Consider the following 18,407-nt stretch of genomic DNA (forward strand, 5'->3'; position numbering starts at 1 on the left):
CCCCCTGACAGATGAGTATTCAGTTCCTTAAAGAACTGAATGGAAAACATTCCTTCCTGCAGATGATAGGCTGCTAAAATGGCCCAGGGACATGAGCAATAGGGCAGAAGGGTATTTAAGAAACAACTTGTAAATTTACTCTGGCTCAGGGACATGCAAATAGGACAAAACTAACAAAAGTTAATTGCGACCCTCTTCCCTCTGCCCAAGCCCCTATCGGCTAATAACAGGAAACTAGTGTGACCCATCTGCTATCCTCATCCATTTCAAATTCACACCCCAAATTCCTCAACCTTTTATGAATATGCATAACCCCCTCTCCTGAAACCTACAAAAACTGTGTTTTGATGGCATCTTGGGGAGTTAGATCTGGGTACTAAATTACCCCTTACTCCTTGCATTGCAGCTTTGCAATAAATAATTTTCTCTCCTCTCAATCTTGGTGCGTAAACTGTTTTGGCTTGACTGCATTTGGTCCGATAACATGTACATAAAACCAATTTAAGAAACAAAATCTATGAAAGGTTTAAGGATACGACCAGATGAGGCATAAACTGCTGGACAGATAGAAACAAAGGCAGATAGCCAATGGCAGGGCAGATACAGTGATGCTGATCTCAAAACAGGCTTGATTTTAAGGGGGGCCATGGGATAAAGGTAGAGGCTGCCTATTTAGGGAGAGGGCCTAGGAGCAGGATCATGGATCAGGAGTAGGCGTGCTGCGAGAGGAGCCTGGCTCTTCCACTGATTAGCTGTGTGACTGCAGGCAACCCAACATTCTAAGCCTCCATCTCCTCATCTACATCTGGGGACTATATATTTATGACCAGGAGCTTTAATGGCACAATGGTTAACACTCAGCTGCTAACTTAAAGTCCACAGGGAAAAGATCTGGTGATGTGCTTCCATAGATTACAGCCTTGGAAACCCTGTAGGGCAGTTCTAATCTGTCTATAGGGTTGTAATGAGTTGGAAGTAGGAGAAAGATGTGGAAATCTGCTTTTGCAAAAATTTACAGCTTTGGTAACCCTATTAGAAAAGGGCTACAGGATTGGTAACCCTATGGGGCAGTACTATTCTGTCCTACAGAGTCACGATAAGTCAGAATTGACTAGATGGAAGTTCGGTTTTTGTTTTTATGAGTTGGAATCGACTTGACAGCAAACAATAACATCTTTATGACTACTGGCAAAATCCTGGGAAAATAATCAACATTTATTATCCATCCTTTGGCTAATATAGCTGTAACCTTTGATCCAGTTGCATTGCTTCTAGAGGCTATCTCAAGGAAATGATCCCAAATATAAAAAAAGCTTCATGTATAGCGTACACATAGGTACATATCATGGCTGTAGAGTTGGATCCAACTCATTGCAACCCCTCCTTGGGTTTCCAACGTGGTATCACTACGGAAGTAGATTACCCAATCTTCCTTTTGAGGAGCGGCTGGTGGGTTTGAACCACCAGCTTTCTGGTTAGCACTCAAATGCCATAGTCACTACACTACCAGAGCTCCAATACATAGGTACATATAGATAAAAATAAACATTTATAAAAGCCACAAAGTAGAAAAACCTAAATGGAAACAGTTAAATAACTATTCCCTTGTTGTTCAAAGCCTGGTCCATGGACCAAATGGGCAACCCCAGGAGCCTATGTAAATAGACTCTTGGGTCTCACACTAGGCCTACCATTGAACGAGAATCTGAGGGGATTCAAACGCACATTAAAGTTGGAGAAGCATTGAACTAGGCTGTGACTGTTCAATAAATCATCAAAAATAAGTTTAAAATGATTGTGTAATAATTATACAGCATAAATATTTTTCCCTATTACAAAAATAAAACAAAAAAAAATGTTTCGTATAGCTGTTTAAAAACCTACGCATAATGAAAGCCTAGTGTGTAACATACTAAATGCTGTAATAGCATTTGCATGAACAGTCATAGGTTTTCTCCCCATTTCTGTCCTGTGGGGCTCATCTTACTGCTCCTTGAAACTGTAACAAGGGAATAGTGAGCCCAGATTCAATCAGTTTCATTAGACACTTTTATTAAGCCTTGGACAGGACAAAGACAAAACAAAGACAATCATCCAGGATGTGGGAAACCATCAGCATGTACACAGTACAGAAAGCTGAATGCAGTCCACTGAGTCAGAGCTATGAGGCTAATTACATATGACTGGAAAAATAAAAAACAACACAGAATCATCACAAAATTATGATTGGTGGCAGATCGATTTGTCACTGTTGCAGGTGGGACTACAAATAAAGGGAAAAGACCACAATTGGGAACTGAAGATAGAAAACGGCTACAGGATTGGTTCTGGGCCTTGACTACTCGGCTACGTGGTGGTCCAGATAGACTGTGACTTACCACCATGCAGCCTAAGTCATAGCCACAGGGTGGCTAACAAACAATACCAAGACCCTAACCTTAATTTAGGAGCTCTGGGGGTGGCATAGTGGGAGCTCTGGTGGCATGATACCTAAGGCAATTGACTACTACCAGAAGGCTGGTGGTTTAAACCCACCAGCCACTCCTCAGAAGGAAGACTAGGCAATCTACTTCCATAGAGATACTGCCTTGGAAACCAAGGAGGGGTCGCTATGAGTCAAAACCAACTCCAAGGCAGTGAGTTTTGAGTTGAGTACCTTAATTTAAATCAGAGAAGGACAGACCCAGGGTCCCAGTTCTTTGTGTGAGCATAATCTACTTTCAACCATACTCTCCCTGAAGGCGAACTGCTCTCCCTAGGTTTGTCCTGGAACTTGACTGTGCACAGCCACAATGCTGGTTTATGGTCAGAAAGAACCCAAATGGCATCTGAAACTCATGTCATGCCTCAAAACGGAGTGAGGGCTCCCACTCAGACCACAGACTTCTACAAACCACGTTCTTTGGAATTTAAGCTCTACAGAGTAGAAAAAGAGGGATTCTCTTGGAGTTCCTTCTATCTGTATCCCGAGTGCAGTTCTGGGCTTTGATTTGCCTTTGAGTCCAGGCCAGGACATATGGGAGAGAAACAAAACATAACAAAATGAAAACCAAAGGAATAAAACAAAACAGGAACCTCAACACTGGTTTGATCATATTTCATGCTTTGCTTTCCTTCCTCAATCTACCTGCTACCATTTCCTTTTCAGAGCCCTTAAAGAATTGCTCTGTGTAGTCTATCCAGTGTTTTCTGGGTACAGTCAATGGGAAAGAAAACATGGAGTGTGCTTACTTCACTGGAACTGGAACTTCCCCTACCAGTAGGCTTTTGAATATCCATTTTTGAAAGCAGAGATATTTCAGGGGATACACACAAAAAAATTTTCTTAGTGGACAATACAAAGCTGTTAATGGTCTCCTAGTGTTGGTGTGAGGCCTGAGAGACCTTTAACCAGAAGCCTTTAGTGTGGAGATTAACACGTCCCATGCCGAGTCCTAATGTCTCCAGGTAGATCTTTAACCAGAAGCCTTTAGTATGGAGATTAACACGTCCCATGCTGAGTCCTAATGCCTCTAGTATAGAGATTAACATGTCCCATGCCTCAGAGCCTTTATCAGAGATCTGCATGGCTCCAAAAAGTCTCTCGCCCACCTTTGAAAGCTCTGACAGCTCTTACCTCCCCCCGGATCTCGCACGGAGTTTGCACATATCAAAGAGATCCGCCCGGCCCCGAAAAATCTCTCACTCACCTTTGAAACCGGGGGATTCCAACCTGCCCCCCAACTTCCCAAACCCCTGTCCTAAAAACCAATTATCTACTCCACCCTATATTTTTTTTCTATAAATATGTGGTAATGAAAGAGCACGAGGTCTTTTGCTCAAGCCATTGACTTGGTGAGAGCAGGGACCCTAACTCGAGCTAGCTAATAAACTTTCCTTTTGCTTTTGCATTGTCGTGTGTTAGCAAATTCCTCGTGCCGAACAACTCCTTCATAACCTGGGCACAACATTGGAAGTGAAGAAGAGTGCAAAAAAACCAAGGGCATTTGGAAGCAATCAGCCCTAGGACATGATGGCCAATGAGACCAGAAGAACTAGATGGTGCCCGGCTACCAATGCCAATCACTCAGGAAAGGATCAAATCTGGAGATCCTGGATAGAGTGGGAGGAAAAACGTGGGACAAAATCCAAAAACTCAATAATGACCAGATTCACTGGTCAAATGGAGTTTGATGAGACCCCCATCAACTATGGCCCTGGAATACATTCTACACCTGGAATAAAACTCACTCCCAGGGGCTGGCTCTCAGCCCAATAGTTAACGAGATGTACATGCAGACCACTCAACCCAGGAGGACGCACCCACATACTCTATGGTAATACATCCCTTAGAGCAATAGACCACGGGGCACCAGAGGGGCAACATTCACAATGAGGAAATGCAGGACAAACAGGAGTGCATTAACTATGAGGGGCACAGGAGGAGGGTTACTGGGCAGGGAGGGGAGGAGACTGGGTTAGGGTTGGGCATGGGAAATGTACACATAATGTTGAATGTAAAACAAACTCTTAAAATAAAAAATAAATAAAATAAAAATCACAGCTCTATGTCACATATACCAGAGGTTTTCAAAGTTTCATAGCTTTGAAAACCTTTAGCATAGCATAATGGTTTGCTTTTCTTCCCTAGTCTACCTGCTACCATTTCCTTAACATAGCAAAGAGCTCTTTACACTCTCAAAAATTATTGAGGATCCCAATGAGCTTTTGTTTAGATGGGTTATATCTACTGATATTTACCATATTAAAAATCAAAAAAAAATTTTTAAAATATTTATAAATTCATTTTGAAATAACAATAAAAACTTATTACAAGTTAAAATAAAAAAAATAAAAGAAAGTCTCGTATCTATACTATTATGTGAACTATGGGTCTCCTGGAAATTGGTTTTGAGTAAAAATGAAGCAATGTCTCTCAACTTCTAATGAATGGTGTTTTGGTTCTCTAGTGTCACTCTAACAGAAAATACCACAACTGGATGGCTTTAACAAACGGGTTTATTCTCGTACTGTTTAGGAGACTAGAAGTCTGAGTTCCAAGTGCCAGCTCTAGAAGCTGAGTGAAAGCCCCTACACCGTGGGCTTCAGCTCTGCCTCTTACTCCTAACACACTGAAGCTGGAGGCTTCTCTTACAGCTACTGGCTGCTGTGGCTGATAAACGCAAGGCCAACAAGTAAAATGGCACAGTCCCCAAATAATCAAGCAACGTGGCTGGCCACTAATTCAAGTCCACTAACAGTCCCGAGATTGGCAGACAACATGGCAGGCCACTGAGGTGAAGACTCAGCCAAATGCAGTATCCAGATGTGCCAAAAAGTTTAAGACTTTCCTCAAAGCTGCTTCTTACATACTGGAAGCAGAGCACATCCCTAAGGCAGCTACTCAGCTGCTCAGAGCAGATGCCCCATGAAGTGGATCACCAGTCCTCCAGCTGCCAGGCTACTCAAAAACAGGCCCAGCCAAGTTGATAAACAACCTTAACTACCACAAATGGACAAGAAATGAAGTATAGTAGCCAAACCACTTAAGCAATAACAGTGCATAGAAAGAAACCCAGAGCAGAAAAGGGCAAGAAAGGCTTCTGAAGGAGACTGACCACTCAGTACATTTATAACTAGTGAGCCTCTGGTTATTAAAAAACAGGTTTTCCCAAGTATTCTTCCAATGTCAATCATAAAATACTCCCATTATAGCTCTTCTCTATCATTCAGTTCTCAGACGACCTACAGCACTGGTGGTTTCTCTTCATTGCATTCTGAAGGGCAGGGCCCTTCACTGTGTTTCAGCCTCCTGCTGGAGGGATGGCAAGAACATGGAACTGTTGTGTGTAGTGAAGTTGATTCCGACTCAAGTAGTGACCCTACATGACAGAGTAGAACTGTTCCTCAGGGTTTCTGAAGCTGTACATTTTTATGGGAGCAGACTGCTGTTGGTGGTTTGAACCACCAATCTTTTGGTCAGCAGCCAAGCACTTAACCACTGCACCAACAGGGCTCGTTTGTATAGTACTATTTCCAAAACTACGTTATGTACTGCCAGCCCCTCACAAGCTTGGATAAACAAGAAACCAGATACATATAAAGTACTTCTTTCTTGAGCAGCCAAGGTACCTTACAGAGGTAATACCATGCTATCACATCCTATTCCAGTATGAACAGCTAGGCATCTCTCAAAATATTCAGTCATCTAACCTACATACTACCACCAGAACAAATAATTTTTGTTTTGTTTCTGAAAAACAAGCTTCTGCTAAAACAGATAGAAAATTCACTATCACCCATGAAATGAAATGAAAGCAATGGGAATGGCTCCTAAGCACCCAGACCAAAGATTCGACCTGCTAACGGACTCCAACAGCAGGCAGCAGAAGGGAGATCGGCAGAATGCTCATGAAGCCGTATCCTGGGCAGCCTGCAATGGAGAAACACACGCTACACACTGCGGTCTCCCTCAGCATCAACTCCCCAAGTAATTACAGCTAAAAATAGCAAAACTGACTCTTCCCGAATTTCAACTAGCATTTAGCCCTCTTAACCAATGATAGATACTTAAGAATTGATGTGAATTAGGAAAATAACTTTAGCATGACCTTGTGAGCCCTTACTGGGAAGGTAAAGTGTTTGTAAGCATGATGAATGCTCTAGACTCCAGAGGTAAATATGTGAAACTACTCCCTGGAATTTCTCCTATCTTTTTACTGTGACCTAGCTGGGCAGTAAAAAGAGGAGTGGCAGAGTAGTGTTGCACAATAAAAGAATTCCTTTTGTTTTATAAAGATTCCAGTCTTTTAACAGACTTTTCCCACCTATTATCTCACTGTATTCTCACAATCCTGTTAAGGTGGTTAGTGCAGATGTTATGTCCATTTTACAGATGAGGAAGTAAACAAAGAGGCTGTTGACCAGTACTTGTGACTCAGATGGGTTCAGAACCTGACAGTCCTACCTCTTACTCAAATAATCTTGCCTTCAAGCCACTGTAAAGAGTCTGCTATTGTTGCAAACAACTACCTATATGTCAAAAGGCTGGACAAAAGTCTCCAGGTTTACTTTTGTTCTTGTTCTAATAAAATTTAATCAATTTTGTACTCATTATTTAAATACATGGTTGAATGGCTAAAGCAGTAATTATTTATTATTTACTGTCATTGGGCACCGAGTTGATTTTCAACTCACAGTGACTCCGTATGATAGAGCAGCACTGGTCCAGAGTTGTCTAAGTTCTAACATCTAGGGAGCAGATTGCCAGACCTAAAGCTTAACTAACAATCTATCTTTTCAGAAGTTTATTTTCCGTTTAAATCAAAGTTACCCATCTGTATAAAAGCTATTTTCACAGAAATCTTTCATAAATAAATTGTACATTTTCTGCCTTCTCAAAAAAAGGTGTTCTGAATTTTACTTTACTTGCTTTATATTGTGCTATGTTGGAGTATGTGCCAAAGGTCTCCAAGTTCATGTTCATAGGAGCAACAAATAAGTATAAATCCAATCCCAATGGTGTTGCTTAACCATCTAGGTAGCCATGAACAAGAATTCCACCCATTTTAGCCTCAATTCTCTCATCTGTAAATAGGAAGATTAACACTTCTTCATCCTCAATCCCCACCCACCAAAGTGAAATGTTTTAAGAGTGTGATTCCTAACATATAAAATGCTATACAATTTTAAGTTGCATTACTATTACTGAGTTAAGTCAATCTTTAGGGTGTTTCTAAGTGAAAACTCAATTTTTGGTAGTCAATAAGTCAAACTGGGACGATTCTTTTAAATGCACAGCCCTCAAGGAAGCTCACCTGTAATCATTTACAGTTCTCAAGTGACCTTGCTGAAGGTAACTGCTCTACTCTTGGAAAGATTTGGTTTCATCCACAAATCTTATACCTATGTCTCAACTGATCTGAAATAAGAGAGATTTCACTATGCACATCCTCTTAGAATACATATATATATAGCTTCTTTTTAAAAGACTTTTCCTTTCACTAAGCTCTGAAGGATTCTGTCCTCTGCACCTGTCCATTCTCCAATGTAACCATTAATTCCTATGCTACACCCACGACCATCTAGTCAATTCTGACTCATAGTGACCATATAGACCAGAGTACAACTTCCCCACAGGGTTTCCAAAGCTGTAATCTTTAGGGGGCCAATTGCCATATCTTTCTCCCACAGAGCAGCTAATGGGTTTGAACCATCAATCTTTTGGTGATCAGCCGAGCACTTAAATAATGCACTACCAGGGCTCCTAATCCCTATACTAGGTAGGCTGCTTTTCAGGGAAGAATGTCTCTAAGTAATTATCAACAATAAACACTAAACCTCAACCTCCTAGAAAAAATTTTTTCCCCATGGTCTCTGGTATGGAGACTTATCGAAGCCTTCATAAAATCTTAAAACAAGGTCAGTTAGAAAGAAGTAAGAATGAAGAAAATAAAACTATCCAGTGGAGAAATCTGACAGATGTCTTTATAGCCAGTGACCAAACCAGTGACGAGGCTAACATGCTAGGGGCTTCTTTATATAGGATACTGAGAAGAACTCTACACCATCTCTGTCATATCCCTACCAAAAACGTTTAGGGAAGCCATCAAGTTAAACAAAATAGAGAGACTTTCTGTAAGAAACTATGGGTTTCCATTTACTCATTTTCTTATATGCTACATTCAAGAAATCTAGTATTTCAATTAGTCAATATTTCTTTTCAACAAAATTACATTTGTTTTCAGTGTTAGGGGGTCCTCTAGCCTACTTGGTCATGAAGTGACACTTGAAAAATTCTAAATCTAAAAAACAAAACAAAACAAAACAACCACACCCACTGCCTTTGAGTTGGATTCAAATCATAGTGACCCCTCCTTGAGTTTCCGAGGCAGCATCACTACAGAAGTAGATTGCCCAACCTTCCTTCTGAGGAGCGGCTAGTGGGTTTGAACCGCCAGTCTTCAGGTTAGCAGTCAAATGCCTCAGGCACTACGCCACCACAGTTCCTTCTAAATCTAAAGAACAGTATAATTTTTATTTTGACAAATTAAAAATCTAAAGAGTAGTATAATGAACACCCCAAACAGCAAAGCTCCTTTCCCCGAGACTCTTCAATTTAGTAACATTTGCTTTTCCTTTCTCTCGCTTTCATTCTGAACTATTTGAGAATAAACAGAACAGATGATAACATTTCACTCTTAAATGCAAGGAAAAGGACAGTTTCCTCCCTCTCCAATCCAGGATACCATTTTCATACTTATGAAACACAACAGCAATGCTATAATTTTATCTACAGTTCAGATTTCAAATTATCTAACAGTCCTCACAATGTCCTTTATAGCTTTAGTCCCCCAATCTAGGATCAAATCAGAGAAAATACTTTACGTTTGAGTGTCTTTAATTTTCCTTTTCTTTAGTCTCTTATAGTTCCTCAGTCTTTTTCTTTCATAACACTGACATTTTTGAAGAGTCCAGTCTAGTTTCTTACAGAAAGTCCCTCAATTTTGTTTAACTTGATTGTTTCCCTAAACATTTTTGGTAGGAATATAGATGGGAGCTCTGGTGGCATAATGCCTAAGGCACTTGACTGCTAACCAGAAGGCTGGCAGTTCAAACCACCAGCCACTCCTTGGAAGGAAGGTTGGGCAATCTACTTTCATAGAGATACCGTCTCAGAAACCCAAGGAGGGGTTGCTATGAGTTGGGACAGACTTGATGGCAAGTGAGTTTGGTTTTTCGTTTTGTTTTGTTTATGACAGAGATGGCGTAGAGTTCTTCTTAGTGTCTTATATAAAGAAGCACCTGACATGTCAGCCCCATTACTGGTTTGATCACTTGGTTACAAGGACATCTGTCAGATTTCTCCACAGAATAGTTACATTTTCTTCTTTATAATTAACTACCTGTAGACTGATACTCTGAAATTATGTAAAGATTCTGATCCCCAATAAACTTTCACAAAGTGGTTTTAGCATTCACTGATTAACTCCTGCCTGAGTTATTATGATGATCATTACAAATGATAATTTTCTAGTTTTAATATTTCTTTTATATGTTATTAGTTGACATTCTTCTCTAAAGATAGCACTGATTTTTAACATAGTTTTCATTAATGTTACTGTCATTCTTCAATTCTTCATTATAATGCTCAAATTGTGATTAGTGAAAGTCCCTTAGGCAGGAAACTATGTCTTTTGGATCGACTCCCACGGCCTGTGGTACCTAGACAGCTCTGGAACCCTTCCTTGAGATGAAAGTCCCATTATCCATCTGCCTGTAGTCTGGCACAACAGATATGTCTGATGGCAAGTTAAGTGTGTCATGTAAAGTTATATAATGTCACCGCTAACATCTCTGGAATGTCTCAGTGAATGTCTTCTGATCCTGGTGATCTCTTCTTGGTACTGAGAACATCTCTGTCACCTCCCCTTCACCCCATGTCTCTCAAACAAGGCCCTCTCAACTCTGTTAGGCTATCTTCCTCTCTAACTCAGGTGACCATGCAAGGCATCCATCTTCTGTCTCCCTAGTGAGAAGCACCTCAGAAAAGAGAGATCTGGCCAATTTCCTACCTTTGCCATTCACTACTTGTGAGAAATTAGGCAAGTCACTAATCTCCAAACCAGCCAGTTTCCACTCAGTCACTGTTGTGAGGATTAAATGCAAACGACACGTCTGGCAAAGAATCTGGCACGTAACACGGGCACTTCTCTCTCACTGGAGAGAGATCTCAAAGAGTGATGTGATTGATTACATTATGTCCCCTGTTAAAATCTCTTCTGGCTTCCTAGAGCCCACAGACAAAGTCCAAACTCCCTAGAAAGGTTAAAATCTGACTGCAACCTGTCCCCCTGGCGTTATCCCTACCACTTGGCCCTAGCATCACATGCCCTGGCACGTCCTCCAGACTCTCTTTCACACCCTTCCTGTTTTCTCCATCTAGCACAGTCTTCCCCTCTCCATTTCTACTTGGCAAACTCCTACTCATCCTTTTGAAACTTGGCTCAGATGACACCTCCTTAGTGCAGCCGACACTTCTAGCAACATTTGCCACTGTCTTCTATGCTTCCATGGCAACTGTGCTGTGCATCTATCACAGGAAAGACTGAACACAATGGAGAATAATCCACTGGGTTACATGTCTGTCATGGCTTCTGGTTGATCACTTATGAGAGACAGGGGACTTGTCTTACACATATCCCATCCTCAAAATTTACCATTATGCAGGGTAGGTTCTCTGAAAATGCTTGTTCAGAAAATAAACAGCTTGCTTGCTTATTAACAGAAATTCTCATCTTAATCGGGAGTCTTCTTTTCAGTAAGAAAACCATCCACAAAATTTAGGGTTTATAAAATCATGTAAAAATGTGTATATCAAATGTTAACTCTGAGGAGGAGACAGGACTAATAACTATACAGACAGTATGACTAGAATTATGTAACAAAAATATGCATAAATAATGGACTAATAAATATACCAAAACATTAGCAGTAGATAGGGCCAGGAGTTATTTTAAAAAATCTCTTCTTTTTGTATTTTTTAACATGTATTTATAATGAATGTGGAGTTTCACTACAATGGAAAAAAAAATATCACCTTTCTTTTAAGAGAAAGAGAAGGGAAAAATGATTTTGTATACTGCTTTCCTTTTTCAGCCCTCAAAAAGAAAGAGTGCACTATACAGAAAGAAAAGCGGAAGTAAAGAAGACACCAGGGATGGGAAAGGTTAATGAAAATTATATGCAAGAAATCGGGGGGGGAAAAAAACAAGAATAAACAAAAAGGAAAGCAGAGCGACAAGGAACTGGGAGAAAAGCACAAAAGTAGGTAAAATCAAGCACCGACCATGTAAGTTCCACACAATTCAAAGGGTGATGTGAAGTTATTTTGGTAATGAACACAATCCCAACTCTGAAATACTGGTAAGATTAGAAAGAGCTAATCAGAATATCAAAATCTTTCAGCATGGAGGGCAGCTAGGAACACTCTAGCTGCTACCTGACAAGAAAGAAAGAACAAAAGAACATTACAAAATCCTAAAGAGCAACAAGTCTTGCCTTGTAGGACTGCAAGTGTGCCAGAAAAGGAACTCTTCAGTCAATTATGGGTAGCTACATCACAGTTCGGCAGTGAGTTAAAGGAGGTGCTTTGATCTTTCTACTCCATGCACTGCAGAAAAGCTGACAACAGTCGAGGAGTCTATGAGGGCCCTTCAGCTGTGGTGTTTGTATTTTCATGTTCTACTGAGCAATCAGTTGCAAATACTACCCAACTGAAACCCTTGTCCAACAGTGGGCTGTGCTCACTTGTGTTGAAGGGAAGATCAAAAAATACATCTTTCAAATTTAAGAAAATATTTTTTTGAAAAACACCACGCTGGATTAATGCATCAGCTGGCTAAGCACCCATGCTATATCACAATCTTTGTTTTACATTTTTCAGATCTAAGCAATCATGGGGACCATAGAACAGAACTAAACATGCATCTCACTTTAATGCTTAGCCACTACTAAATTAACTTACCCGATTTTTAAAATAAGAGCTTAAAACAGTGTAAGTTATTTCTCTGTTTCATTAGTGTTAAGCCATCTGTGGATCTAGGGGTGGGTATTTTATTTTAGAGGTTTGCTAAAACAAACAAAAACTTTCCTCCAGGATGTAGCACATCAAAGAACTCTCAAATGTTTCTTTTCTTTTCTTTTTTTTTTTTTCCTCCTCTCCTTAAATGGAATGATAAGCAGTTATAACAAGATGACAATAGGTTGCTTTCTGGATTAAACAGGGATTCCTTAGGGAAAAGCTGCAATAATGATATTGTCGTGTGCCACTGAGTCCATTCTGACTCACAGTGACCCTCTATGACTGAGTCGAATTAACCGGGGCTAATTAAGATACCCAGGAGCGCTGGTGGCACAGTAGTTAAAGGATGCGGATACTAACCAAAAGGGTGGTGGTTTGAACCCATCAGCTGCACTTAAGGAGAAAGATGAGAGAGTCTGCTTCTGTAAAGGTTTGTAGCCTTGGAAACCCCATGGGGATGTCTGCTTTGTCCTACATGGTTGCTATGAGTCCGAATCAACTCAAAGGCAGTGGAAATTTTTTTTTTTTAAATCAAGGTTCCAAACACTTGGCAGCCTCACGTGTATGCACAGGGATACAGGACACCTGCTTCCCCAGAAATTCCTTATCTAGGAACAGAACACACCTATTTCCCTCTCCATGTTTTCAGTGGCTCACTATTGTTGGTAGGAGGCCTACCTCTCTTCCTAACCTAACCATGTCACAGGACAACTATTTCTCCAAACTGTACATATTGTGAAGTGAAGGGTGCACTGCCATCATATGACTGAACAGGACCAATTTTCATAACGGCTATTGCATACTTGTTTTTCTTAGAATCCAAGCATTTTCAATATTGGCATTAAGGGAAATATTAAGTATACTGATTATGGGATTAATATGATGGCAGAACCAAGTTCAAGTTCACAGGACTGTGTTAAAACAGAAAGTGACTTCTAAAGCTTAATTCTCTTGGTTGAAGTTTCGGAATGGTTGTAAGCAAGCGTAAGAGTATCCAATTGATAGGCAATAGCCTTAAATGGCATTTGAAATCAGGGAACATCAATTTACAAGAATTATACTTTATGGGTCCTGTCTCTGGGCCTTCTCATCCATATCCATGGCTTTCACCACCACCCATAATGTCAGAAATCACAAATATTTAGAGACTGCACAGGGACCTCAAACTCTTGTGTTTAATTCAAAGGCATTAACTCCCTTTTCCTCCCTGCTTAGAATTATCTCAGTGGTAAAACTTAGTTGCCTTTGAAATCCTTCCCTTCTCTCCTCATTCCCTGCATTAAATCTACTACCAAATCGTACTGATTTGGCCTCTTTACATATTACTCAAATCTGTCACCTCCTTTCCATTTCTAGGGCTATTGGCTTAGTTTGCGGCCCTAATGCAGTATTTTACATATTAATTACATTAGATAGAAGTTTAGATAGATGATTTTAAGGTGGTTTCCACAAAGGCAGGGATTATGTCTACCTTGTCCACTTGTACTCTTAGCAATTAATACACCAAAAACAAACAACAAAACTAAGAAACAGACCCATTGCCGTTGGGTCAATTCTGACTCAGGGACCCTACAGGACGGAGTAGAACTGCCCTATAGGGTTTCCAAGGCATAAACCTTTCCAGAAGCAGACTGTCACACTGTTTTCCCACAGAGCCCCTGGTGAATTTAAACCAATGACCTTGTGGTTAGCAGCCAAGCACTGTAACCACTGTGCCACCATAGCTCCTATACTGAATATACAGTAGGTGCTGAATCTGTTTGTTAAATAAATAGACAAAAAGACTCATTGGATGAATGACAGTCTGGAGTTGAAGTACGACACTGGCACCAAGTCCTCTTCTTATTTCTGTACAGCACAATGCTTTGACAGACTCCCTACATATTGCCTCCTATCCCTCTGACCACTTCTTGAGACAGGTACAAAAACCAGCATTAGCCTTGTTTTGCCAATACAGAAACTGACGCTCTGACAAATTGAATCATCCGCTTTATGCAACTACCACAATCCTTGTCGGTGTTTGCACAAGACCATCACAACTTGAACCTGAATGTTATTTCTACTATTAGGTGGTGGTGGTGGTGTTATGTGCCATCGAGTCGGACCCAACTCGTAGCAACCCCTCCTTGGGTCTCCGAGGCCTAACACTATGGAAGTAGATTGCCCAACCTTCCTTCTGAGGAGTGGCTGGTGGGTTTGAACTGCCAGCCTTCTGGTTAGCAGTCAAGTGCCTTAGGCACTACGCTACCAGAGCTCTCACCTACTATTAGGTAGGTTCATGTTTTTACAGGGGTACAATGGATCAGAGAGCAGTTGATGAAGACTTGATGGTGATGTTCAGACATCAAACAGAATAGTAAACTTAGTGACTTTTAATAAAGTTCTTTTCAATTCTGAGCTGAGAATTATGATTAACTGAGCCCTGGGTATGACTCTGAGGAAGCAAAGCTGGCTTCCAGGGCTTCTCTCCAGTGTCACCCTTCTCTCCCTTCCGACCGTGCTCCCCAGCGCTGCTCTCCGGCCCTTGACTGACCACTGAATTCTTCAGCTTGATGTGCCACTCAAGGGTAGCAACAAGCCTTCAAGACCTTTTATGACTCTTCTTTCTAGCATCAAAACTTTTTCTGTTCCATCTGTGAAGTATTCTCACCAAAAAGCTGCAACTAAATCTAATCTAGTATTCAGTGACAATTTCCTATTTAGAGGAAATATGGAGTAGAGAGAAACAAGGTAACTGACACCACAAAGAGGCAAACAGACAAATCCAGAATGTGCATATTCTACAGAACAACTGAACTCATCACTACAATAAATGACTAGAGTGGGTGGGAGGTGGGGAGGAGAAAGGACTGCTCTAGATTTGGAGACATAAGAGACAGAATAACCAAACATATGTTTAAAAAAAAAAAAAAAAACTGACTGTCATCAGGTAGAATTAACTCATAGCAACAACCCCCTTTGGGTTTCCGAGGCAGTAAATCTTTACAGAAATAGATTGCTCAGTCTTCCTTCCATGGAGGGCTGGTGGGTCTGAACCACCAACCTTCTGGTTAGTAATCAAATGCCTTAGGCACTACCACTAAACCAACCAAACCAAACTCAATGCTGTCGGATCCAACTCTTAGCGACCCCTCCTTGGGTTTCCAAGGTGGCATCACTACAGAAGTAGATTGCTCAACCTGCCTTCTGAGGAGTGGCTTGTGGGTATGAACTGCCAGCCTTCTGGTTAGCAGTCAAATACCTTAGGCACTATGCCGCCAGAGCTCCTACTACACCACTAAACCAAAAATAACCCAAACTCACTGCCATCTAGTTGGATCCAACTCATAGTGACCCCTCTCTTGGGTTTCCAAGGCAATATCACTACAGAAGTAGATTGCCCAACCTTCCTTCTGAGGAGTGGCCACTAGAGCTCCTTAATGTAATATAAAGACCTTGTCAAATGTCCTTAATCATCAGCCTACTACTGAAAGCGTGAAGAACAGTTCTTTCTTTTAGAGGACTGAATTGCCATGCAGTGGGCAGGTGCTTGTTTAGCCAGTCTACTAGCAAGGGAATCACATCATTAGACCCTCAATGGTAACAGTATGTTTCTCTTAAGCCAGGAGCAGCAGGCTCACAGAATATTATCCTTGAGAGCTTTCTGTAGAGAATAAAGATGTGAGACTGGCTTCTCTGTAGGGCTAAAGGGCAAGCAAGACAGAGAGGAGTGGAGCATTAGAAACATTCATTTCTCATGATGGTTTCTCCAGAGTTAAGGAAACAGTTTGCAGCAAAAGTCAAATAAGAAATTACTACCTTTATAAGCACACATGAGGAGCTCTCTCACAATGGTCCAATCCCATTGGACGGGACGGGACGGGATGGGGGGCGGTTTGCACCATGAGTCAGAGGTCAACGTGACAGAAGCTAACGACAGTTAACAAAGCCAACAAAGGAGTGTTATGTAAATCTAATGGGGAGGTAGGGGCAATAAGAGAGGAATAAAGTTTATTTATAAGAAAAGTTTCTAAGCTACTAGAAAGATCCTTAAGGAGATCTATGCCCCCAGAGAATTGTGATCTTAGTTGTTTATATACTTATTTTTTTGGTGGAGGGAAAGAGAGGAATGCGAGGGGACAGGTACAGCTTCTCTGCTCTGCTGTTACGGATTACTCTGCAGGAATTAAAAGAAAGGGGAAAAAATCATTTGTAACTGAGCTCTCCATTTACAAGAGGGAAAAGCATATAAAAGCTTTTGGATCAGTGTCAAGGGAGCAAGTGGCATTTTAAAAGTTTGGCAGGAAAGCAAAGAGCTACACCCCTTCACAAAACTTAACTGCTTCCAACACACTAACTAGACCACGTATTTCCTCAGCTGCAAGGCATTGGCAGGGCCTGGATTTCTAAGAAGGGTGGAGCGGCCTCACCAGATTGCTTAGTAACACTCCCAGAGGAGAATGGAAGGATTCACCTTGGGTAGTAAAAGGATTCCCCAGCATGACAAGAAACAAACAAAAAGGGAAATGACAGTGAGGAATGGTTTACCTTAGGAGAACAGTTGAAATGCATACCAGGTACTGGGAGTGTAGTTACATACATTGTAATACACCGATACAGGTACAGCGTGCCAACTATGCAGAAAAATCTTCTGCTAATAATAGACCTAGAAAAAGGGAAAAACAGGGCAGATTCTCAGTCAAGAAATTCCGCAGGTTCCTGTAAGTTTTCAATGACCCAGCAAAATATACCCAAAAAACTACTAGAGAGCTTGACACCAGAATGTTACTACTATACTAGTAGCACATTAAGATGAGGATTTCGAGAATTTTTTTAAAAAAAATTATTAGTTGGCCAAAATATTAATTAATTAGGTTTCTCAAGGCCTTATATCTGGGCTGACCTTCAACTAATGTACAAGCAGGGCCCATTCTGATTGGCTGGAGCCTATTCAGTACCTGTGGTTACACATTTAGAGAGTTTCTATCTTAACAAGGAAGACGTTAGAATACGAATTCAAAAGTTTTCTGTCATTTAATGAGTCAAAATATTAAATGTTTCTACTCATACGTCCATGAAAAAAAAAAAAAAAAACACCCAAAATCTGATTCTATTAACTAATCTCTGAGACAACACGATGTGAAGAAAATAGCCTCTCCGAGAGATCGCATCTAGCACCCACCCCCTAAACCTGTCCCCCTACTTATTAACAATGTGATCTTGGGGTAGTCTATTGGCTTTTCTGAGCCCTAGTCTCTTAATCTATAAAACAGGAATAAGATGAGAAATAATATATGAAAATACCTATTATATAATAGGCACATATGGTAACTTTCAAATGTACAGGTTAAATGAATGAATAACAAAATCAATGAGAATTAGAAGTTGAAATCTCTTCAAGTTTATTAGTGATTCTAATGAAATTATTAGATGTATGCATGTAAACTTGTGTAGTGAGTTTGAGAGCTTCTCCCAATGTCAAATTCTACATACGTTTATTCAATCTCTGGATAAGAACTTTTCCTCTGTATCGTTCTACCCCAGGGCAGAACCCCAGACCTGGGAGGCTCTTCTTCCTCAATCTTAGGGAGTTCAAGTTTTCCTTGGCCCGGGACAATTCAAGTTAAATAAACAAGAAAAACTGAGGACCAGGCTGTAGGTTTTCCTCTTACAGTATCTAGCATCACTCTGTAACTGCACAGTGAGTGTAGCTTTACTTTCATGCAGGATGGACATTCTTACCAATGGGAAGCCAGAGGAGAATTTGTCTCACTTGTATTTTTTGTTTGAAGAGAAAAAAGTAACTATATATTAAAATTAAAATTAATTATTAATTAAATTTAATTGAAAAGTAATCTTAAACATA

At 40.6% G+C, this 18,407-nt stretch overlaps 1 protein-coding gene across 1 annotated transcript in view; it reads right to left on the minus strand.

Moving 5' to 3' along the window:
* SGMS1 (sphingomyelin synthase 1) overlaps window positions 1–18,407 on the minus strand; it is a 57,570-nt gene that overhangs the window by 12,240 nt on the left and 26,923 nt on the right. The window contains exon 2 of the mRNA XM_007944027.2: window positions 17,090–17,207. Coding sequence (XP_007942218.1) covers window positions 17,090–17,207 — 118 coding nt within the window. The remainder of the gene's footprint in view (window positions 1–17,089; window positions 17,208–18,407) is intronic.

Source organism: Orycteropus afer, unplaced genomic scaffold (assembly GCF_000298275.1).
Source record: "Orycteropus afer afer isolate SDZICR_OR568_19922 unplaced genomic scaffold, OryAfe1.0 scaffold00118, whole genome shotgun sequence".
NCBI lineage: Eukaryota > Metazoa > Chordata > Mammalia > Tubulidentata > Orycteropodidae > Orycteropus > Orycteropus afer.